At 40.0% G+C, this 25,250-nt stretch overlaps 2 protein-coding genes and 2 long non-coding RNA genes across 7 annotated transcripts in view; 3 read left to right on the forward strand and 1 right to left on the reverse strand.

Annotated features, from left to right (window-relative positions):
• LOC135109669 (mucin-2-like) overlaps window positions 1-3,395 on the forward strand; it is a 12,419-nt gene extending 9,024 nt beyond the window's left edge. For both annotated transcript variants that reach the window (XM_064021200.1, XM_064021201.1), the window contains 4 exons: window positions 2-180; window positions 2,105-2,290; window positions 2,406-2,591; window positions 2,959-3,395. In XM_064021200.1, coding sequence (XP_063877270.1) covers window positions 2-180; window positions 2,105-2,290; window positions 2,406-2,591; window positions 2,959-3,135 — 728 coding nt within the window. In that variant the 3' untranslated portion in view covers window positions 3,136-3,395. The remainder of the gene's footprint in view (window position 1; window positions 181-2,104; window positions 2,291-2,405; window positions 2,592-2,958) is intronic.
• A 5,478-nt stretch (window positions 3,396-8,873) lies between these two features.
• On the reverse strand, window positions 8,874-23,885 carry LOC135109668 (uncharacterized). The gene is made up of 13 exons (XM_064021199.1): window positions 22,897-23,885; window positions 21,537-21,655; window positions 21,131-21,226; window positions 20,410-20,583; window positions 19,967-20,091; window positions 17,982-19,564; window positions 17,138-17,269; window positions 16,786-16,867; window positions 16,181-16,290; window positions 15,574-15,708; window positions 15,182-15,393; window positions 14,600-14,745; window positions 8,874-14,328 (listed from the first exon to the last, which is right to left on the reverse strand). Exons 1-13 carry the CDS (start codon window positions 22,969-22,971, stop codon window positions 14,252-14,254), a joined length of 3,066 nt encoding a protein of 1,021 aa, XP_063877269.1. The 5' UTR covers window positions 22,972-23,885; the 3' UTR covers window positions 8,874-14,251.
• Window positions 17,183-21,719, forward strand: LOC135109670 (uncharacterized). Its single transcript, XR_010272836.1, has 5 exons — window positions 17,183-17,317; window positions 18,013-18,262; window positions 19,981-20,194; window positions 21,148-21,306; window positions 21,522-21,719. It is a non-coding gene; the product is annotated as an uncharacterized LOC135109670 (long non-coding RNA).
• Window positions 23,886-24,763: 878 nt separating the features above from the next.
• Window positions 24,764-25,250, forward strand: part of LOC135109671 (uncharacterized) — a 52,473-nt gene continuing 51,986 nt past the window's right edge. For all 3 annotated transcript variants that reach the window (XR_010272838.1, XR_010272839.1, XR_010272837.1), the window contains exons 1-2: window positions 24,764-24,903; window positions 25,001-25,103. This is a non-coding gene — a long non-coding RNA (uncharacterized LOC135109671). The remainder of the gene's footprint in view (window positions 24,904-25,000; window positions 25,104-25,250) is intronic.

Here is a 25,250-nt window from a genome sequence, read left to right on the forward strand (position 1 = left end):
GCGGACGCCCTGTGGACCCTCACCTACCTGACGGACGCGGGGAGCAACAAGGCCATACAGCTGGTGGTGGAGGCGGGGCTGCTGCCGATACTGGTGGGGAACCTCTCTTCCCGCAGCAGGCAGGTGGTGTACCCCTCCATCAGGGCTCTTGGCACCGTCGTCTCTGGCACTGACTCTCAGGTTCGTAGTGCCATTATTTTATCAGTATTTTATTGTAATTAACACTTGGCATTATTGTTTAGCTCCTTCAGGTGTGTAGAGTGTCATAATTTAATCCTTATTTTATATTTATTAATACATAGGCCCATATTCGAAAACGTTTTGCTCTCTCTCTCTCTCTCTCTCTCTCTCTCTCTCTCTCTCTCTCTCTCTCTCTCTCTCTCTCTCTCTCTCTCTCTCTCTCTCTCTCTCTCTCTCTCTCTCTCTCTCTAACACCACGACTATTTTTCGAAGCTCACAAAGGTGATTCGCTAGGTTCTCAAGATTCCCTTCTGAATAATGAAAAAAATTATTAGTCTGTCACTAGAACTATAAAGAACACCCTTCAATCATGTGTAACTTATGATATACCAGTATTCAGAAACGCTTTGCTCTCTCTAACACCCCGGCTATTTTCAGAGGACACAGAGGTTACTTGACGGGTTCTCAAGAGTGTTTACCTTTCAATAATGTAGAAATCTTGTTAATCTTTCTCTTAAAACGTAAAAACACGGTAAAACTCGTGCCACTTCAACTAGAGTCTTTTGAAAGAAGTGGAGGTGTGGCGCAGAAGTGTTTCAGAATATGGTCCTTGGCACTATTATCTTGGCACTCTCAGGTGTATTAAGTGCCTCATTTTATCTATTTTTCATCTTCATCAACATCTGGCACTATTGCTCTGGCACTCTCCGCCGCATATAGTGCTATCATTTTACGTGTTTTCTTTCTTTTCTTTTTTTTTATCGTCATTAACACTTGGCGCTCTTGTCTGGCACTAATTCTGGTATGCCATTTTTATGTCTGTATCGTCTGGCATCATGTTTTTTGGCACTAATTTGAAGCTGTAATTTCCAGCTATGTATGGTGCCATTATTCATACTCGTACGTGTTTGCCAGGGGCGTGTTAATGGGGGTGGGGGAGCGGCCTAACCCAGGTGACAAATAAAAGGGGTGCCATACAAACATAAGTAGTCAGTTCTCCATCTCATGTTTTAGTATAGTAGCAGTAGTTGTTATTATTATTATTATTATTAGTAGTAGTAGTAGTAGTAGTAGTAGTAGTAGTAGTAGTAGTAGTGGGGGTCCATGAGACTATCCCTTTCCAACTTGAGCCGACAGGATTAGTAGTGTGAATGATTTGTGCATGAGTGTATGGTGGTTTGTCTGGGCCACCCCGCTTGGGATTGCCGGCCTAATATGTAGATAGATAAATTAGTGTTATTATTGTTATTATTATTATTATTATTATTATTATTATTATTATTATTATTATTATTATTATTATTATCATTATTATTATTACTATTATTATTATTATTGATTTATATATTTTTTTTTATTATTATCATCATTGTCTGTTAGTTGTCTGTATTTGTCCACAACTCATTTTCTAGAGCAACATTTTTCGCCGCACTTGGCCAGTCTCATTTCAGTCTGAGAAAGAATTGATTACCTTGGTCTTGAATCCGATTCCTTACAGTTCGAATCCCCCCCACGCCACCACTCACTGAGACACAGTAGAGGTGCTGGCGTGGAGATGGAAGAAGCTCAATTTATCAGTGGCGGATTCACTGCGGGGGATGGGGGAATTCATGGATGGGGGAGGTGCGAATGAATGTTCCGCCCCGGATGCCAATTAGTCGAGGAGCGCCCCTGGCATCTGCGTTTTATCTTTATCTCTTGGTTCCCTTGTTTCTGGCACTGACTCTTAGGTGTGCATGGTGCCATTTTTGTATTTCTATCACTATCGTTATTATCTCCGAGCACCATTGTTTTTTTGGCACTAACTTTTGGTGTGTATGGTGTCATTATTTTATCTTTTATCATCATTATTATTATTATCTGAATGCGGGTCTATATATGGTGGCTTAGTATCAAGCCTGACGAGCCTGACTTCCTCCTACAGACAGAAGCAGCCCTGGACGCCGGGATGCTGGCACCGCTCCACACAATACTGAAGGAGTCTCGGGAGGCGCGGCGGACTAAGGAGGCGACGTGGGCGCTGTCCAACATTACGGCGGGCACGGTGGAGCAGATACAGAAGGTGGTGGACGAGGGCTTCCTCCATACGTTGGTCCACCTTATCCAGGAGGTGAGAGAGAGAGAGAAAGAGAGAGAGAGAGAGAGAGAGAGAGAGAGAGAGAGAGAGAGAGAGAGAGAGAGAGAGAGAGAAGGAAGCTAGAGAGTCAAGTTTCTTCGGTGTTCAGGGCGCAACGGAAGTGGCGCGAGAGGCAGTGTGGGCGGTGAGCAACCTGGTGGCGGGCGGCAGTGCGGGGCAGGTGGCGGCCCTGGTGAAGGCTGGCGGGGTGCGTACCTTGCTGGACACCCTCAAACCGCCCGCGCCTCACCGCCTGGACCTCATCACGGTGGATACGCTGCTCACCATACTGGAGGTTCGTCTGGCTGTTGTTACTACTGCGACTGCTATTACTACTACTACTAGTACTACTATTATATAATTGTTGTTTTTGTGGTTAATCATATTGGTTTTTACTACTACTACTACTACTACTACTATTACTACTACTACTACTCTTACCATTACTATTACTTAATTGGTTTATCGTGCTGGTTTTACAACTACGATTTCTATTACTACTGTTGCTGCAGCTACTACTACTACTACTACTACTACTACTACTACTAATAATAATAATAATAATAATAATAATAATAATATTGTTACAGTACTATTCGTATCTCTCTCTCTCTCTCTCTCTCTCTCTCTCTCTCTCTCTCTCTCTCTCTCTCTCTGGACAGAAAACCGGGGGCGGCGTAGCGGTGCAGCAGATGGCGGAGGCTGGCGGCGTGCTGGTCATGAGTGAGAAGCTGGGCCACGAGGACGAGGAGGTGGTGGAGAGAGCGCGGGAGATCCTCGAGACCTACTTCCCGGACGACTCCATCACCGAGGACGAGGACGAGGAGGAAGAGGACTGAGAGACAAGGAAGAGGAGGAGGAGGAGAACGAGAAGGAGGAAGAGGAGGAAGAGGGGGACGAGGACAAGGACGAGTAAGACGAGGACTGTGAGACGAGATGCAATCGCTGTTTGGAATCACTATTTTTTATTGTTGGATGATGGGACGAGATGTGAATGCTGGACCTTATTATTATTGTTATTATTATTATTATTATTATTATTATTATTATTATTATTATTATTATTATTGTTATTATTATTATTATACTTCTAAAGTCACCGTGTATTTTCTATCCTAATGTGTGGTGCACTCGGAAACATGGAATAATGAAGCCATTACGGAACTCGGCAGTTTTACGTGAGTCGAGACGAGTTCAAAGGTTCATGAAGCTTTGAGTCATTAGCTAGCATCAGTGGGCTGCGACGGCATGTTTGTTTATGGTGAGTGGTGGTGGTGGCTACAAACGCTGGGCGGAGTTTTGCAAGCCTCACTCATGGCATGCTGGAGACACGCCATCTGACATCACTCGGTGTCCCACGGGGTGTCTGGGTGTAGATGAACCTGCTGGGAAGTATTCCGGGGACTTCTGTAGTGGTGGATTCCCTGCATTCAAGGTTGGTGTTAAAAAGTGAATTAGATACTGTTTTGATAAACCACATCCCTGAGATGCTTGATTGTAACTTGCTTCACTTTGTCGAATTATTGCCTGAAACAGAAATTTCATCAAAATATGAAGTGAAGCATGTTTTGTGTAGTGATGTGTACAAGTATACAAAATGGCCTTAACGGGTGAGAGTTGGTTTATTTGTATCATCCAACAGCAGCGTTTGCGTAGAGAACCTTTTCACAGCATATGCCTTATTGTTTTCTCATCGATGGTTGGAAACTGAAACTATGTATGTCTAGTGATAAAAGGTATGAACCATGGGCTCTGCTAAGTAATCCCTGTTGTGGATGAGTTGTTGGCATATATTATGGGCGTTCATAAGTAAAACCTGTGAAGGTACTGCCTCATGTTTCCTTGGGGACACGAGACAGTATCTTCACACACAACTATGTTAAGCACATAGTCCATTCGAAGAAAAAGCATTCTTTTCCTGAAGAACCGACTTCAAAACAGTCCGTGCATTGATATGTACGAGTATGCAGGACTGGGATCCCCGGTAAAGGAGACTGGAGGAGACAAACCTGGTAGTATTGTGGGAGGAGAAGCACAGGTGAAGGCATCCAGCCCTTTCACTCTGTCCTATTAAGCCTCTTTGTACGATAAGGTGCCACCTCATTAAGGTGGCAATGTTTCTCCTGTCCGGCAGCAGTGTGTGGCTAGGCAAACCCCCACCCCCAAGGTGGCAGTGTTGTTGTTGTCCGGCAGCAGTGTGTGGCCAGGCAAACCACCCCCACCCCACCCACTCCTCACAATTGGCAGTGTTCCTCCTGTCCTTCAGCTTTGCTTTCTTTACATAGCTTTGCTTACTGTACACAGCTCTCTCACGTTGATCGACGAATCAACATGTTGCTTTGTTTTCATATATATATATATATATATATATATATATATATATATATATATATATATATATATATATATATATATATATATATATATATATATATATATATATATATATATATATATCACGCTGCGGTGATATGTATGTGGTGGGCTGACAGACAAATACGCTCTAGTCCCAGGGAACTGGGACTAAATTGTACTGTGCACACACCACTAAAGAGGAAACTGAAGTAGATTCGCCGTAGAATCTAGACGGCGAAAAGTCTGCACATCTGAGAGCAATGGTAAATTTACTTGTACATACATACACGAACCTAAGCGCACATGCATGCATACATACATTCTTATATATATATATATATATATATATATATATATATATATATATATATATATATATATATATATATATATATATATATATATATATATATATATATATATATATATATATATATATATATATATATATATATATACAAAAAAAAAAAGGATCACCTAAAGATCCGCCACCCCACAGGGATCACCTGAAGATCCGCCACCCCAGATTGTCTCACCTGAAGATCCGCCACCCCAGACTCTCTCACTTGGTTAGGTTAGGTTAGGTTAGATTAGGTTAGGTTAGGTTAGCCTAACCTAACCTAACCTAACCTAACCTAACACATGAACGCATTAAAAAACTGAGTGGATATAAAAAATGCAGAAAAAAGTTAAAAGTATGGGATCACCTGAAGATCCGCCACCCCAGATTGTCTCACCTGAAGATCTGCCACCCCGAGTGCGGCTGGGGTGGCGGATCTTCAGGTGATCCCCCCAAAAAAACTGAAGTAATACACACACACACACACACACACACACACACACACACACACACACACACACACACACACACACACACACACACACACAGAGTATCACAAGCAAACAAACGAACAAACACATTGATGAAGTTCTGATTTGTACTCGTACACACACACACACACACACACACACATCAAGTGGCAGTTTAAGGGTTAAACACCAATTGTACAGCTTTGTGACTCGTCTCTGATCGGCGCCACACACACACACACATACACACACAGGGTAGTTAAGCTTGTGAGAGTGTAATGTTAACACCACACCACCACACAGGGCCATACCACACCACACCACACCACACGACACGACACCACCACACCATCACCGCCACCACACTACGGTATCCTTGGCGCCCCGACCTGGCCAACTCCGCCGAGCCCCACCAAGCCCCTCCGACTTCCGTCCCGTCCCACCGTGGCTAAGGTAAAAATTTCTCGTCACAGATTTAGCGTAATTTCGAGGGTTTTGCAGGTGTTTCCAGGTGATTTCAAGGCTCCGTGTGTAGAAGTAGGTGGAAGTGGTGAAGGTGGAGGTGAAGAGGAGAGGAGGAGTGTGAAGGGGAGGGGAAGAGGAGGAGGTATTGAGGAGAGTGCAAAAAAATAAATAAATAAATAAATAAATAAATAGATAAATAAATAAAAAAATTAAAACTTCGGCTCTATATATCATTTTATTTTTTATTAGAGTTTGCATTGCTTTGATACTTAATTAATAGAAAAGTATAAGAAGTTACAGTATATAATAAAATTTTGTCTAGCTGTTTTTTTCTGTTAAAATAACACTTTCGTCATTTTGTATTTTTTTATTAGCACGCCTAGGATTGATTTAGTGTTTAATTCAAAACTAAAAAACAAGAAATGTATCCCATGTAATAATACATGATAAAATAAAGTGTAACAATTCGTATTTTGAAATTTAAAACAAGTTCATTGCTAGATTTGAAAATATATATATATATATATATATATATATATATATATATATATATATATATATATATATATATATATATATATATATATATATATATATATATATATATATATATATATATATATATATATATATATATATATATATATATATATATATATGACAAGAAATTTGTGTTTTCCTTACTTATTTGGAAAGTAAATAATTTTTGTATTCAGAATATGTAACAAAATCTAGTATATATATATATATATATATATATATATATATATATATATATATATATATATATATATATATATATATATATATATATATATATACGAGTATATATATACGAGTATATATATATATATATATATATATATATATATATATATATATATATATATATATATATATATATATATATATATATATATATATATATATATATATATATATATATATATATATATATATATTCCCCATTCGTAAAAATCAGATTTTCATTTTTTTTTTTTATCATTAGTTAGGCTGGAAATGTTTTTATGTTCCAGCTATATGGCAAATCAGAAAATATAAAACATTCCAGTCTAGTTCCATTTTTTCGAGGGGTCAATTTCAAAATAGCTTAATGTACGTATATAAAAGCGTGACGTCATCAGGCTACCGAGACCCGGGACATCCCTCCATTCCAGTCTCTCCCCGTCAATGATCAGTGTGTTAGTTAAAGTATATGGCAGGGCGGAATATATAATGCAGTCCAGTCTGGGCGTCTTTCTTCTTGCAAGTTTCAAAATGAATTGCTGTACATAAAAATAAGAGTTGAGACAGACACTTTTCCTGCCTCCCTCCCTGCCTGTCCATCAATATTTAGTTAAACTTCCGTATGTTTCTAGACCCAGACGTTAAGGAAAGCCAGAATTAACTACGAAAATAGACAACTAACCCCCAAAGTGCCCCAAATAAGGCTTGAATAAAATATAAAGTTCATGTTGCAGCCCTGTTTAGAGCGCCCACCATGAAAACATCAGGACCCAGGCCGAGATCTTCCCTCCTCCTTGCCCGCGTCTGTTCATCAATATTTTCTTCAATTTCCAGGTATTTTCAGGTGTTCTCCAGAATATGATGTGTGTGTGTGTGTGTGTGTGTGTTTATATATATATATATATATATATATATATATATATATATATATATATATAGAGAGAGAGAGAGAGAGAGAGAGAGAGAGAGAGAGAGAGAGAGAGAGAGAGAGAGAGAGAGAGAGAGAGAGAGAGAGAGTGTGGAAGAGATGTGAATGGTCACACCTACGTCTACTGGAAATTGTTTGAATGATAAGACCGGGTGCCTTTTACAGCAGCAGTCACGGAAGTGCGTGAAGAATGAAATGCAGGGTGTGTTTGTGTGTGTTACATGGAGGAAGCATTAAACACCTGCCGAAACGATAATTATTCTCTGAGGTCCGAAGCACTGGACCATTTTTTTTTTCCACTGTAACCTCAATGAACGTTTCCCTCTGTGTCTCACAACACAAGGGGGCAGTCACACCCTGCCCTCTAAAGACATCTCTCTTCCTTCACACAAAACTACATGCACCTAATTACACATACACACCCTTCACTCAAAATTCAAAATTAATCTGGCGACTCTTACACTGTCCTCTGAATCCCCATTTGGGGAGGGGACCACAAATGTCCCCAGGTCGGACTGCTCTTGTGGTATCGACCCTAAGTGTCCTGACACCCCTCCCCCCTCAATTTTTCTTCATTAACTTCTGCAACATTCAGTCTTAGATGTAATTTTCAATCTGTAGAACACCACCTCTCCTCTACTAAACTTCATCTTTTCCTCACTGAAACACAGTAGTCTGAGGCAACTGACAGTAGCCTCTTTTCTGTCCCCTCCTACTTTTTCCATCCTCAAATTTAATTCAAAGCCCACGATTTTGAATCTTCTGATTTTTTCCCTAAATGGTTACAACTACAAAGTCACTCTCAAACTTAAGTTATCTGTGCTGTATATCTCTCACCCAACTCCTCTGAGTGTAAGAAATTCTTTGACTACTAAATTTCCAAAGTGGAGCACATTTTGTCTTCCCTTTTGCGGAGATCTCCATCCTTGGAGACTTCAATGTTCATCACCAGCTTTGGCTTTCCTCTCCCTTCACTGACCATCCTGGTGAACTAGCCTTTAACTTTGGTATCCTCCATGATCTAGAACAACTGATGCAACACCCTACGCGTATTCCTGTCTTAGAGAAGTGCCCAACATTCTTGACCTTTTCCTAACCTCAAATCCTATTTGTTTATGCTGTTACCTTATCTTCTCCGTGTGCCTCCTCCAATCACAATCTCATATCTGTATCTTGTCCTATTGTCACAGAAGGCAAGTTTCTGATTGCTCACAGAAGAGACAATCAGGACCAAAACAGCACTTTAGGCTAAACAGGATTAACAAACACAGCTAAAATAAATATTGTTTTACTGATCATGATAATGGACACATAAGTACACAAATGTGGATAATGAGACAAAAGTGGCTGACTCTACATTCTCTAACAAAACTATATTCTTCATTTGATACAATATAAAAAAGGTCCACAGTTTCCTTCACTGGGGAAGTTGCTTATAATACTTGAACTTATCAAAACCTCAGCAACAGAGACAAGCCAGGTGCTCTGCTATCACCACAAACAGCTTGTAATGTAACTCTGGAATTGATAAAAACAAATCCATCACTTAGACGCTATTCAGGTCCTTACTTGTTTGGGACTCGCTACCTAATACTCAGTAGACAGAAATGCATGTTGTAGGTACTATATAAGTGTACCTGCAGGCGAGGAAATCAATTAGGGGTGAAAAGTACATAAATTAGATGGCTTAAATGGATGTAGGTACAGAAACAAAACACCTCTGTTGGGGATGAGTTCTGATCCTGTGACGTGAGCTGGGAGAACACTGACGCACTGCTCCTAAGATCTACGTCTCTCGGTGAGTCATGGATATATCCTTACTACAGGAACATAATGGTTATCCATCTTGGTTCTGTGCAGGTTATCAGGAACATCAGAATTCTAACATATACAAACTCTGCTTCCCGGGCAAGATTCCTAATCGTGACAAATTCACTTAATTTGTTAACATACCACAAATCAGTATGACCAGAAACTATGAATATTGAGCAGTGTAATACTCTAGACTACATGTTATTGCTGAGAATGATGATTTAATCTTCATTTTCACCTCACCTTTGGCTGCACTCTCAACACCTGTCAGGCTAACTTTGTTTTCATGTTTTCACAAAGTGTTCTGTGACAATTCCTGAGGGCACCCTGAGAGGTTGCAATAAACATTTTACATGACTGAAGACAAAGTTAAAAGTGATTTCAGACTTTAAATTTAGTATAGAAACATAAGAAAGCTGGTAATGATTGCAATAAATTTTGATAATTTCACATAGTTAACATTTTGCGGAGGCCATGGGATTGCACACACAATTCAGATATCTGAGAGTGTACCTTTCGGTGGGGTGAAAATACTCCATCGTCTTGTTTTTTTTCTGGTTTGAACATGGAGCACAACTTCCATAACTAAGTGCTACAATGACCACCCGTGGGTCACAACCAATTCTTCCTAATCCTTGAAGCTCCTGGATCAAGGCATGTTTTGTTACTAGTAGATTTAAAAGCTATTCTTCAAGTTACCATGTTTGAAACTAGGAAGATTTTGTTACTTCTAAACCTTTAAATTTATTCAGGCTAGCTTTAAATCATCCTTAAAATTCCAATATTAAAATCAAGGCATTTCTTTTTTATCTACCACATTTGCATGTGTGTGTGTGTGTGTGTGTGTGTGTGTGTGTGTGCGCGTGTGTGTGCGTGCATGTGTGTGTGTGCGTGCATGTGTGCGTGCGTGTGTGCATGCATGTGTGTGTGTGTGTGTGTGTGTGTGTGTGTGTGTGTGTGTGTGTGTGTGTGTGTGTGTGTGTGTGTGTGTGTGTGTGTGTGTGTGTGTGTGCATGCATGCGTGTGTGTGTGTGTGTGTGTGTGTGTGTGTGTGTGTGTGTGTGTGTGTGTGTGTGTGTGTGTGTGTGTGTGTGTGTGTGTGTGTGTGTGTGTGTTGTATGGCTATCTGCTCTGGCCCAGTAATTATGCCAGCTGATAACATGTTATCATGGTAATTATGATTATCCCAAGTGCCTTTATCTTTTCAAAATGTATGGCAAATTGACTTTTCATTCCAATAAATACCTCTTTTACTTATAAGGTACTACATTGTTTGTAATCAGGGGTCTTAGGAATAAATAAGGATTTTGGTAGGAATCAAAAGTCAATTTATCGCACATTAAAAAGATGGGAATATGAAGGATGAGAGTGTCAGTCAGTGACTGTCATCAGTTCACATGTGTTCAGGTGGCAGCATTACAGAGCCAATCAGCAGGTATAATGACCTCATATAGTATTGCACAAACATGAAGCGACAGAATCAGAGGTGTTGTCAAATGCTGACATACTGCCCGTGGGACAACCCGAGGCTGACTTCTGCCTGCCTCTCATAGGCACTGAACTTGAAAACTGATCACCACCAGATTTCTAGTCACATTAACATCATCACATACTGGAAAACACTAATGGCAAATAAAGAAACAAGCACTCTTGACATACATCATGAGGTGACAAATGAAGCAACATCATCAACTGCTCTTGTGTTGTAAACAATCATGCTAAATGCTACAGAGTGAGGAGTTGATGCCGTGATAGATGAAATGGAGGAGGCAAAAAGGCATTCTATACACATGACACAAATTTATCTGACAGTATGATTTCACATGATTTTTGTCAAAAGGAATCTACACCAGTTTTACTAAAAGGGAATAGTACAGCATTAGCATGTCCATGACAGCTAGAGTAGTACATACAACACATCATGAATCTTGGAAGAATGTTGCTGGGTATCACATTGATAGGGAATTTCATCATAGGCAAGATTAGGGTTAAGGTGATTTTCTTACAGCAGGAATTCAGTACAAGTGTAATTGTGCTTTGTCACACACAGATAGTATGTGCACTCATGGCTGTCTGTAAATAGCACCCTTCAGTAATAAAAAAATACTACTACATTCCTTCTCAGGTGCTTTATACACCCATCAAAGTCATCAAAGACGATCAAAACATAAAAAATAAATATATCAGTTTTTCCTGTGAATACAATGTCCAGTGTTTACACAAATTATCAAGTTAAAAAAATCCTTATAATACTAGAACCACAGGGCCTTCCTCCCTGCATCAGTCTTGAAGGTCAGAGTGAGCAGCATTTGGGCTGGGTGGTGCTGAGATCAGCTGATAGAGGAGTGCAGTGACCAGCAAGACAGGTTTCCTGAAGTTGCAGGTATTGAGACCTGCCTGTTCAGATTTAAATCACAGAATGTGTCACTCTTTATCTTTGTGATGGCTTGGCTTATTAATGAGCCAACATCTGACTTATTTTATACACAAATGAAGTATAATGATTAATTGAAAGATGAATTTGTCAGAAAGGTGTATGAGAGCAAGACTAACAGGAGATGTATACGAGATAGATTGTATGGAAGACAGAGTGGAAGAATATGACAAAGGAAGTAAGTCTACAATACATAAAGTTATGTGCTATAGAGTGAATAATGATGTTGAAAAGATAGCTGCAGACATTATGAGGTCACCTCCTTAGAGGACACTGCTAAAGAGAACACAGCAGCTCAGATAATGGTACATGGAACAGAAAATGAACCTTAGTATCAATGCTACTTCCAATACTGAACAACCTACCAGCATATACAGCTCTGACTGGTAATGCTGCATAATAAAATGAACATGGATGAGTTCTTAAATTTATAAAAGTGGAACGCAAGTGTTTGTGTTTTCCCTAAAATGGAAAGCAACTGTTTAGATTCTCCACTATGGTGTATGAAGACTGCAGAGAAAGTGTAGTAAGTCTAGTTACTTCTCTGTTCAAAAGGTAACTGTATACATAAAACAATTTCTTCAATTCATCACAACAGGAAAGCAGGTGCAGCATTACAGGTCCTCCACATTCATCCCGTTTTGTCATGCAACACTGACATGTCTGCACCAAGAACACAAACACCAAAACATCGAATAATATTTCCAGTCTAGTTCACGAGTCATCTACTGCATAACATGATGCAGCACATTTTCCCAACCTGGCAATAAACACTTAGGGTTACCAAGTATTAATATATTCTCATTTCTGAACATCTCAACATTACCAAGCTTCACACATACTTCACGTACTTTAAATGCAGAAAAAAAAAAGATAGAGAAAAAAAAGGGCTCGCACATGTTACAAAATGTTTTCCTTTTCAAGTATATAAGCATCACTAAATACTCAATAAAAATTTCGGAACAAAAATCTATTCAAGGAAGTGCTGATGGGTGAATGAAGTAAAGGGACTGTAATTAAAGTTGTAAGTTTGTACTTTGTAGTTTTGGTGACTGTTTTGTAGAAATCAGATAATGTATACAACAAAATGTTCAAGGGTCACATCAGACACACCTCTCAAAGAAGTAACATGTGCTAGGCAATACCAAAACATGCACTGAATTGATGCATGCTGTAGTTTCCAGGAACTGGAGGAGGAGGAGAAAAAAAATAAATAAAATAAATAAATAAATAAATAAATAAAAAAAATAACGTTACACATGACAGGAAACAAGAAATGTCTGACAGAGCACAAAGCCAGTCGTCATGACCCTCAGTCCTGGGCAGCACTAGAACACAATCATGGCCTAGATGTCAATCAAGAAAGATTTTCATCAATAACAAATTTCCTGTGACTAAAACAAAAGTAACAACAGGTCTACATAAAGAGGTAGGTGTATGAAATGAGTATAAATTCTTTCTAGTCAAAAACAAATCTGAAGATAAACACTTTATCTTCAAGGAACAATAGTTAAAATTAGTCAGTAACATTCCTTGACTCTAATGTCAGTTTGTCAGAATTTTTATCCTGAATATATTGAAAACTTCTCAGTGAACAGTAAATTAAATGAGATAATAACTCCCTCTCCAGTAAATGTCAAATAAAAAAAATTTGATAAATATGAGTACAAATAAAATGAGGTGCAACATTGTCTTGTTTAAACTAAACAATAAAAACTCAAGTGAACAGAATTAAAATAAAAAATTACCCAGAGTCTGTGTAAATTTCAAATACTAGTAAGGAGACAGCACATCTCAAGGTGGGGTGATGCAAGGGAGAGCATCTCCCAGCTACCACCCTGACTGGTGGTGGTCAAGCTGTACAAGACTGTGGCAAGGAAGGAAATGATATGTAAATACAACTTGCAGGAGAACCTTGATCTGGAATGAGCAAGATGCTTTGGCTACAGGCAATATGCAAAAAGTACATAATAAAAATACAAATATGTAGAACAATGAGCAGCTTCTCACAGTACATACAATTGTGTAATTGCAGCTATAGTTCAAATAAATACTAATGCCCCAGTAGAAGGTAGTAATTGTGGTCAGTGGTGGTGAGACACAAGCAGCACTTCTGTGTGCCTTTGTGTCATGAGGAAACTGTCAGCCAGGCTCTGGTCAAGACTCACAAAGTGCTCAACACAGATGGCAAGGTAAGACAGTGCTGCTGCTTCCATGAAGGTTTGTAGGCAAAGGACAAAAATGGTGGAGTGCAGCAGCAGCACACACACAACTGTGACTCATCAGTTTGTTCTTGTTCCTCTTTCGAGTTTATGCAAATTTGCAAGAGGGATACTTGCAGACTTGGTAATATGGCACCACTCTACCTGACCTGCAGTAATATGTGTGGAGGCGCAGTGGTGCCTTAGAAGTCCTGAGGCTGCGGCCCCAACACCAGAGCCACCAGGTGCTGGCTCTCCATAATGTGGTTCAGAGACTTCCCTGGATTGGAAAAGACATTCAGTAGTGGTAATACTTCATACTGCAAATAGACTTTTGAATCAAAGAAATCGCGAATGATACACAATTTTCTTGACTACATTCTTACAGGGATGGTTGTGAAGTCAAGTTAAAAAGTTAAAAGACATCACTAAGTGACTCTCCATTACAAAACCTAGACTGCTGACAAGATAGAAAAGCAGCATGGTGAAAGCATGAAAATCTTACTATTGAACATGGATTCAAAGACTTAAGAAAGTTTTCATGAGCATACCTTTCAGGAATGGCTCGTTGGTCATGACCTTGACACTGGAGTAGTAGTCTGTGGGGCAGGACCACTGGGCCCGCAGCTGCCTGGCTGCCTGGCGAGCTCCCAGCCACCACCGCTCATCACCCACGTCACAATCCATCGTCTCCACGCTGCAACAACACAACAACATGCACTCTACCAGGACCAATCCATCTCAATACTCATGATGGATTTTTAAAAGATGAGAAGTATTACAAATTAAAGTAATTCATGTAATGTTGCAATATTTCAGTAGAAATAGCAAGACAAGCCTGACAGCTGGAGATATATAATATATAACAACTATATATCTACATTTACTTTATTTTATGATTATAACTATTCATCATATGATAGATCTGTTTAATTTATGAGAAAATTCAGCAGAAAATATAAGCATTTAAAATCTAATGATATTCACTTGTCTACATCTGATGCCTGTTACCAAGAACAATCAATAACACATTATTGTACAAAAAATAAGTTAAAAGATCTGTGGATGATGATGTATTTAGCCACTAAAGATAAAAAGAGCACACTACTGCAGAGGTATACAAGTAATCATACCAGTAAGGATCTGTCTCTGTTAGTGGCTCTTTCTCCACAACATAATACTGTTTGGTGTCCATGTTGAAGACAAAAGTTGCTGTCGTCTTGTACTGTCGGCGGGTAAGTGAGCTAAGGGGGGAGCGTGCTGTCTTGGGCAGACCCTTGACCAGTGTGGCTGCCTGCACCAAGACTGAGGCCAGAGCCACAATGTCTCCACTATCAGGGCATACCTAGGAAGGGAAGACAAAGAGTCAATATCACTTAAATTTTCATCTAAAACAAATAAAAATCAAAGAAGCAAATATCTTACAGGAAACTAAGAGAGAAGTTAAATTGGAAAAAAAAGGCTCAAGAAATGGAAATGAAAGCATACAACTCAATCCTAAATATAAAATAATACATAAACTCACATCTACAATCTCTACATTGTAGTCATTGCAGAAAAAGTATTTCTTGTTGGCTTCTGTACACACTCTCTGAGCTAATTCATGGCAGAACTGCTCCACATCAAGGCTCACTTGCTTCACCAGCACTCCAGGAGCATTCTGCAGGAGAAACAATACTGCAATGGATGCCTCTAATTTTTTTACCAGTTCTTGTACCTACCATTCTTGTGCCTTTCACTAATTTTTGTTACAACAATGATGTTTCACTGCAAAATTCCTTTACCAATTGGTTGTTTGACCTCATTTTTCTCTGTATTGTTTCAGAGGCTTGTCATGGAAGCCTGCTAAGTACAGGGAATCAAATGCTGGCTGACAAAGAGAGAACAATGATGAGGAATATAATATGGAGAATGTTCTGCCATCTTGGTGTGCTGCTGTTTGGGTCTTGCATCATTATTAAGTCCTTAGCAGTGTCTGACACCAACAACAAAGGTTTATGTGACATGACATTAGACAGTCATGATCACAGTGCTTAGTGATTTCTAAATAACCATCTAGAGGCAATTACTTTTTTTTATATTTGTGGAACATTTATGTTTTCTTAAAAACTGTGAGGAGAAAGAAGCATTACCAGTTTCTCAGCCTTAGTGTTGGAGATCATCTGCATCTGGGTGTAGCCCGAGCCATGCACCTCCAGCGGCAGGGCGTTGTGGTAGCCCGTGGCGGTGCTCAGCTCGTCATCTGGAACATACAGGTAAAGCAGGTTAAGGATGCTGCTCAGTGCCCCAAGCGTTGTGTCATAACTTGTCATGTTACTTTTTAATGTTCTAAGAAGTGCAAGTTGTAAAGGATGTTCTTACCATAAATATCATAAGTTTAGTTTCTTAAAATAGGTTATGTCCAGAAACTCCAGTGTAGATCTAAGAAGGCCATACAATAACAAGAAAGGTAAAGAGGTACATCAACATGCTTCTGTGTTCACTATTTTCCACCATATTGTGCCTGATTTTTCTGATTCATTAAGAAATTTAATTTTTATTTCACAAGCTTTAATCACACAGGAAAAGTAGTGATTCATCTGAAATCTTGAATTCACTACTGTAAACAAGAAAGCAAGAAGATTCATGTTTTGTTGTAGTATAGTTTAGTGACTGGTTAATAACACCATGAAATGACAATATACATATCAAATCTATAAACACAATTAATTACACTCATTCACTTCCAGTCACTCACCCTCAATGTCTGTGATGATAGACACCAGTTCATCATCCACTTCAATATACCGTCGATTGAAATCTACTACACAACTCATGCTCTGGAATACATAAGGGGAGATTATGGTCAGCCACATCCTGGAGAGTGTGTGATGCTGTGCCTTGAAGCATCACAAACTTTGAAAAACTGATCTGGTGGCAGGATGAATTCTCCATAAAAGATTTTTGCTAAGGATGAAATCTGTATTAGGACACTCATGGAAACAAAGCCCAACAACTTACTAGTGGATTTTGCTCAGCCTTGACTATCCTGCATACATCTAGTCTAATATAATACGTTGCTCTCGTTTAAAGAAGGTTGCATGACTCACCAGTGACTGTGTGTGCTCAGAAGCATTTTGTGCAAGCCCAGCTGTACTTTTCTCAGAAGACTTCTGGACTCTGCCAGGACTGAGGGCAAAAACTCCCAAACTCTCTCTGGAACTCCATCTCTGCAGTTCAGCCTGATAAAAGGAAGCAGGCTTAGATACTACTGGGTCAGATGTCTCTGGGTGTGTTTACTGGTAGGAACATCTGATTATGATCAATACACTTGTTTTAACTATTTAGATAATATATGCACTAACTGTGTATCCAGATAAGCCATGAAAACTATTTCTGGGAAATAAATAACATTACCGTATAAAGCATGAATTACACATCTTACTCATTTATGGTGGAAAACAGTACTTGATCCTAGTATCTGACAGTTCATTATTATGGTCAGTGTATAGGGACACAGAGACTGGAATTGAATTCATCATTGGGGAGGACAAGTAAATAGCATCAGTATGGCATTCAAAAAAAAGTTATAAATGTATGTATGCATGTTTTTTTTTGTTAGTAGCAAATATGTAATATCACTTATGGTAGGGAGATGAATACTGTCACTCTATTCTGTTTCATATAAGACACCTAAAAGGAACTCAGCCAGGATATGGAAACCTTATCTGTATTTTTAGTTCCACAATGAGAGATGTGATATCTGATCTAGCTATTTTCCTTTAAGGGGATCTCAGCCTGGCTTACAAATATAAAGACAGATAGGTAACTTCATGAAGTGTCAAAAGCTTTCTCTGTGCAGCATATCTTCTCCAGCATTAACTATGTACCTGGTGTATTTTTTTTACTGCTGATAATTTGAAAAATTTTGAAGATTTCTTTAAGTGTGAGTACCTTCTCCAGCATCTCTCTCTCCTCCCTCCAGCGGTCATCCCGGGGCGAAAGGATGGGGCTGGTGATGTTCTGGTTGATGGGTCGCAGCACATCATTGGGAGAGCCTCCGCTGGATACTGGGCTCAGCAGCTTCTCATACATAGACCTCAGCAGGCCTGAGGACTCCCCAAGCTCAATGGACAGCTCAGAGAGGGGCACACCCATGGAACGGAACCTTGGGGATCGTGAGGGACTCATCAGTAGCCGTCGACTCTGGTTACGGTAGCTGCTGTAGTTTTGAGGTATGTTCTCCATGTTCTCATCAGAAAACTCATATTTTTTGTCTGCTAGTCTCCTGCGCCTAAACACACTCAGTTTTTCATGACGAGAGTCTGTAATTTCATCTATGAATTCATATTCTTTTTCTGCCTGCTTGGTTGGTGTCTTTTCACCACAGGAGCTTTCACTAGAACTCCTGAGGACCATTCTGCTCCTGCCTTGCTGCTGCTGCTGCTGCTGCTGCTGCTGCTGCTGCTGCTGCTGTTGCTGTTGCTGTTGCTGTTGCTGTTGCTGCTGCTGCTGCTGCTGTTGCTGAGGGAACTGAGAGCCAAAGACGCAGTCATCACCTTTAGTCCCCACACCACAGTAGCTCACTGGGGGTCTGTGTCGCTCAGCCCCACTGGTGGCTGTGTCCCTGAGGTCATTGCGGCGCGAGTCTTCACTAGCGTGGGAACACCAGGTGGAGTCGTCCGAGTCGTTGTCATTAAAATAGTCACTCTCACCGTAGTAGTGACGCGGCGAAGCCTCGAGAAAGTGGAAGTCCTTGGGCGTGAGATTGGAGGCCAGACCTGACCGGGGCCCGTCTCCCTCAGGATGGCCTTTGTTATTATCACAGACATTAGCTTCACAGGCATGAGAGGTGCCCTGTTCCTCACTGGCACTTCGCTGGCACCCACTCCCACTCGCTGCAGTGATCCCACCTGCACCACCACTCCCCTCGCTTTTAGTTCGTCCCTCGCCTCGTGCTGGTACACTGCCTATCAAGATCTCCCACTCCCTGTCTCTGTCTGTAGTGGAAGTGCTGCACAAGCTGCTGCTGCCCATATTTAAGGTAATTTTCAATCCACTATTCTTGGTGACAGGAGTGATGCTAATACAGTGGTCTCTCTCCTCCTCCTCACAGCTGCTCTGACTGTCCACCTCAGGGTCACTGGTGGTGCTGCTATCTGCTGCACTGTACTTGTGGGATCTCAAGGTTGGAACACTATATTGCTGCTGCTGCTGCTGCTCCCCAGACACTCTCCTGTGCTTCACCTTCTGCTGGTCCCTGTCATCATCACTCTCATCTTCTTCCCTCACCCTGATGCAGCTCAGTCTTGTTCCCTCCACCTCACTGTCCTTCATCCGTCGATCCACGTTTTCAATATCTACATGCAGGACATGGATGAAGTTGCCAGCATTGAGCACCACAAATCCCCGCCGCTTCATTTGTACGCTCGGGAGGAACTTTGGGAAGGGCGGCACCATCTCAAAGCTGGTGTGCACTGTGATGCCGTGCTTGAGGCAGCTGAACCGGGCACAGCTGTTCCATCTCTCGGCCAGGTCTGGGGGAACAAAGACACCACACATAAGGAAGAGGATATAAGACAGGAAAGAGTATGGAGGAGAAAGGCAGGAATTGTGGAAACTTGTGACAAGAGGAAAAATAGAAATGGTTTAATATGTGAAATTTAGAGTTTGTGTTGGTTGATGAGTAATGAATAGACAGTTCAAAACAGGGGATGAGTTATAGTTACATTATGAAGGATAATACTGCTTAGGGATAGTAAATGGTGAGATTTCAGCCAGATTTTGTAGAACACATAGTACAAACATTCAAGGAAAATAGTTTGTTGAAAATGTTCAGCAAAAAAGTGAAGTTGATAAGTGCATAATAGTCTTTTAAATATACATCTAGGAAATGTCAAAGAAAACATCTCAGTGAGGCCCTTTAGTGTCAGTCCCACCTTCCTCCTCATAGGACGTGGCCACCTGGTAGCAGGCAGAGCAGTTGTCAAGTGATGGCACCGCTGTGATGGTGACACAGCACCGGCGTGTCTGGGAGCTGGTGCCATCACTGCCTTCAATCATACTGTGGGAGAGACAAGATCACTAAGGGGACAGGAAAGATCATCATTGTGGATAAAGTTACGATACAATGCCCTGATAAATGTGCAGTATTAAGTCCATTTGAGGTAATTTATCTTCTACTATTGGCTTCCTTTGTCTATTCCAATGCTTTATAAGATGTGAGAATGCTATGGTGATCTCTTTGACTGAGTTAATACCCATGGAAAGATAGGGAGCTGGTGGTTAGTACACTGCTTTACTTCTACTGACATATATGGGCAGGCTCACTTACCAGAGAACACACGCACACACACACACACACAAAAGCATTCTATCCTACCTGCAGCCATACACAAGAATCTTTGACATGTCCCTTGGCCACTGACAGAGGGAGATGAAGACATTCTCAAAGGCATAAACATTGGCTTGTAGGGTCTGGTCACCAAACAGCATCACCTCAGCCACCTTCTTCAATGGTGTGTAGGGAACAAACACCCACCAGTGGAGTCTGTACCTGAAAGTGAATGGAAGAGGACCATGAACACTTAACACTCATTGTAAGCCACTGCCTTCCATTCCACTAGCCTTGCATAATACAGCTGTGGGCTTGTTTCATTACAGTCTGATGAGCCAGCAGTTTAATTACATCCCCAGAGGTCACCATCAAGTAGTACCAGACCTAAATATAAAGAGATTCTGTACTGATAGTTGACTACAAGACAGACTATTGCTTGTGAATTTTATACATACAAGTTTAAGCTTAAAAGAAAACTTAAGTCCCACAATTGGTTTTCTTTTATTTCATAATATCAAAAAGAACCAGCTCACTTCCTTTATTGTGTGTGTCTGAATTAAAATTTATAGCTTCCATTAGTGAATTAGAAAGGGAAGCCGGGATAAAGAATAAAAACATCTCAATCCCATCCTGGTTTTCCTTTTTCAAAAATGAACATGAATGTGTTCATATAAATAAAAACTTGATAATATGATAAATTAATTATTAATTATAGATGTATTGTTTTTGTGAGTGGGTAAGTATAAACATACAATGAGCAACATACCTGTGTTCCATCTGCAGTGTGTGGTCATCTGTGTCGCTGGAATGGGTGTAAGAGAGCACAAATTGACCACACTTGGTGAAGCCCAGGAACACATGTCTGGAGGGGAGAGAGGAGGTTAGGTCACTTGGCAACAGAGGTATGATCAACTTTAAGCCTGTCTTTGGTAGGGATGGCAGGTATGTGCAAACCATTAAGTACACTTTGAACTATGAGGCTCATAGATATTCTTCTTTCTCTTTCTAATATTACTAAGAAAAATCTCTATGACTATATCCTGTTTACTGTTCTAGGAACAAATATCACATATATATCACAGTGAAATCCTCAAATAAAATAATTAAAAATAAAAAGACAAAATCAAGAATTGCTGTAAAGCAGTGTTTGTCTATAGTTGCAGCAGACTGACCCAGCAGCCAAGGCAGAGGCAGGAGCCACCTCAGCCAGGGAGAAGGCCAAGCGGTGAGGCAGCTGGTAAAACAACTTTTGGCGAGGCCGGGAACGTGTCTGCCTTGTCTCACCATACAGCTGCAAGCATGAGATGAGGCTCAGAATCAGTTTTTGTATTTCCTGTAATAACTGAATGCTTAGATTTAGAAGCTTTCTCTATTCATTAATAAAAGTTTAAGACTAATAGTTCTTCCAGTCAGCAATGCAACAGTCTGTGCAGGAGTGGGAAGTGTGTGGTGATAAGCTGGTGTCTCTTGGTCACCTTAAATGAGGATGCTGAGTTGAGAATGTTGTAGCTTGGGGACACTACAGCTTGGAATAAGGGTACCAACTTTACAGCTGAGCTTCATATCTTTAGTCTTCACTCAGGATGCTTATTGTGTTATTTATAGGCTAAATTGATGTCATGGCTTGAGATTTCTGCAGGCAGTTCCTTCATTGCTAATAATGCAACATCATGAGTACTGAGTGATGGTCACAACTACCATGACCTGTGTAATAGGGTAAACATCATACCACATCCATATCATTGCACTGAATCCATAGCATAAATAATTATACAATTGCTAATGTAGATTAAGTATATCAGCATATAATCAAGAACATTATAATGATGACATCATGCCAATATGTTGCTACAGGCTCCTCAACATTAGTACATTTATAGCAACCTTAAAAGCAGCAAAACCACAGGCATAGTAAATATGATTAAATAATAACACAAACATTATCAAAACAGCAAATTATCTGGTAAAAACAATACAAGCAGATTACCTGATATAAAATTATCTTTATAACGAAAATAGCATCATACAAGTCACTACGTCCTACTACTTTGTATTGACAGAAAACATAAATTAATTAATAGGTTGAATATATGAGTGTGAGTTACTAGTACACAATGATTACCTACAACACTGGCCATCAGTTCCTTATAATAGCATCACTATCACATCCAAAACAGCAGCACAACTCACACCAGCACCACCTCTACTGGGACACAATCACCAATACAACCAAACATAATCGGTAATCATTCCTGCCTCTTGAGAAAATCGGGCAAAGATAATCCTTATACAACAAAAGGACCATTAGAGATACACTTCCACCCCATACACAAATATAAGCATAATCTAACACTTCAAATATAATACACTGACTATCTCCCAGCCTAATAAAATCACAGTATGGAGTAAAACAAGATAAAATTCTAAAGTCTGACAACCCAAGCGGCTCAGGGCGGCAGGAGGAGGGAGGGAGCGTGGCCTCTTCACACGCTTATTTCTCCCTTATTTCTACCCCCAGGTCCCATTTCTCACCTCCCTGAAGTGGAGTTTCTGCATAAGATGATGACGGCCGTGCTGACGAAGACCCGGGACTCGCGAGGAGGACATTATGGTGAAAAAAATGAGAGTGTGTCTTTCATCGTCCCTTGTTGTGGTGGAACAGCTGATCGCAGCCTCCTATATTTTGTTATTATTCCTTCAAATGCTGACTTTTTATGGTTTTCGCCTTGAAACATATTGTTGAGTATTATATAACATCGCCAAATATTTGAATATAAGAGTATCTGTTCAGTAATGTTGCGTAGATAATTGAAAAAAGCGTTGCACCGGGTGGATTTTTATTTTATTTTATTTTATTCCCTACCTGCTTGAAATTTCTTCCTCCCACTCGCTTTATATTATTAGAATAATATACAAATTGAGTCATTATATACATTTTTAAAGTTATTAGAGTTTGTCTGTATAATTAGGAAACCGATACATGTAAGTAGTGATGGGCAGGTATTAATGTTTTCGTGGTTTCGTGCATAGTAGAAGCAGAAGAAAATGGGTGCACGTGTGTGTTGCATGGGTGTGTGCGTGAGTGAGGCAGACGCCCGCACTCACTCCAGGCTCATGTAGGGTTGTTGAGAGGGCTCTTGTGGTAATATTTTTAGTTATTTAAGCCATACTAGCTTAATTTGCATTGTTGTTTCTCTGCTGAATGGGAGACTATTAAACATTCGTATTGTGGTGTTTTCTAGAATGATAATGAAATGTATTTTACTTTCTGATTATGGGACAGCAAAAAAAAAGAAAGAAAATAATGTCATCTGATAATCCGACTTTAGTAGTGTGAAGCAATGGACTGACAGTGATGTATACTTGAACTTATAAATATAATGACAAGAGGTTGGTACTTATAACCAGTAGGATAATTAGTCCCGAAATAAACTTCTGTAATACTACAATTTTATTCTCTCAACACTTATCTATTGATACTCTGTAATTAAGACTTTCGACTGCTACTCGTGCAGCCTCAGCATAACGTCAAAAGCTCACGCTCTTGAAGGCGCATCTGGGAAGTCTTTTGTCCGCCGGGGCAGAGCCATCTGTTGGTCACCTCATGGACCGTCTTTACCTTGGGGACTGGTTCATTGCTACTGTTAGAAACTTCTCATTAAACCATTCTTCATAATACGACTAGTATATATTTTTCCTCATTCCGACATGTTATAAAGGCTAAACTATTTTTGATGTCATATATAATTTCCAGTCAATGTGCGATTTATTTCCTGCCTTTGTATTTCTGTCAAGGAGACATTTATAGTTTTCTTTGCGCTTGTGTTACTGTTCTCATTCAATATGTTGATTCACATTCTTCCTGTGTACACTGTTATGTAATATTTTAGTTTCTTATGTTGGGAAGTAACGCTGCATTTAATCTCAGGAGGAGGGAAAGTGTTCTACTTTCACCTTTAGGTTGACTACGAGATTTGACAAAACCATTATTATTCTGTCCCTCCCCACCATACACATGCTCTTTCTTTTGAGGACAAAATCAATAGCGTTTTAAATTAATCAACAATATAAGTAAAGGGGATTTTTCTGTAAAATCCGCGATTGAAATGTAAAAAGGTGAACTGAGATTAGGTGATAATTCTTAAATCATCGATCTATATGAGGAGTTATGCAAAAAATTTTAAATTAAAATGTCTGTAGACCAGCTCAGGGAATTCCAAGAGGAATCTATCGTGGACCTAGAACAATGACAATGGCTTGTAAAACAATCTTAAAGCACAATGATGCCCTATGACAAGTCTCGCTCAGCCGCTCTTCCTCCTCTCACCTCAGCATTACAATAAATTACAATGAAAATATAAAATTTACGAGATAATAATAACTATGAGAATAATTTAGTTGTAAGGCCAAAGCCAAACAAAAGCCATAGAAAGTACAAGTGTCAGGGGAGAAATCAGTCCCGAGGTCGAGGACAGACCATTTTTCGCGCCCAAAATCAGTGGTTGAAAATGAGCAGCAAGAACGACATGAATCGCCGCAGTAAGTCCCATTTTTCTCCGCTTTTTGGTGAGAAAGTTGTTCCATTGTGTGTTAGGAGAGGTGAGTGAGAGTCTCAACTTTATTTCTCTGCCCACAGTTGCTGCGGTCGCCAAGAAGAAACGCTCCAAAAAGCCAAAAAACAATAGGCCTCCCCCCAACAAGGCCAAAGAGACCAATGACAACAACTCGGCCAGGGGAAGGTAAGGGACATTTTTTACACACATGGATTTTTTTCGGGTCTTCTTTACTTACCTTTCCTTCCCATCGTCTCCCCATGGCGTCTGGCTCCCTATGATTTTTTTCCGGCTGTTTGCATGGCGGGACATAAAGGGGAGAGTGATTTATGG

The sequence above is a fragment of the Scylla paramamosain genome, chromosome 19 (assembly GCF_035594125.1).
Source record: "Scylla paramamosain isolate STU-SP2022 chromosome 19, ASM3559412v1, whole genome shotgun sequence".
In the NCBI taxonomy this organism is placed as follows: domain Eukaryota; kingdom Metazoa; phylum Arthropoda; class Malacostraca; order Decapoda; family Portunidae; genus Scylla; species Scylla paramamosain.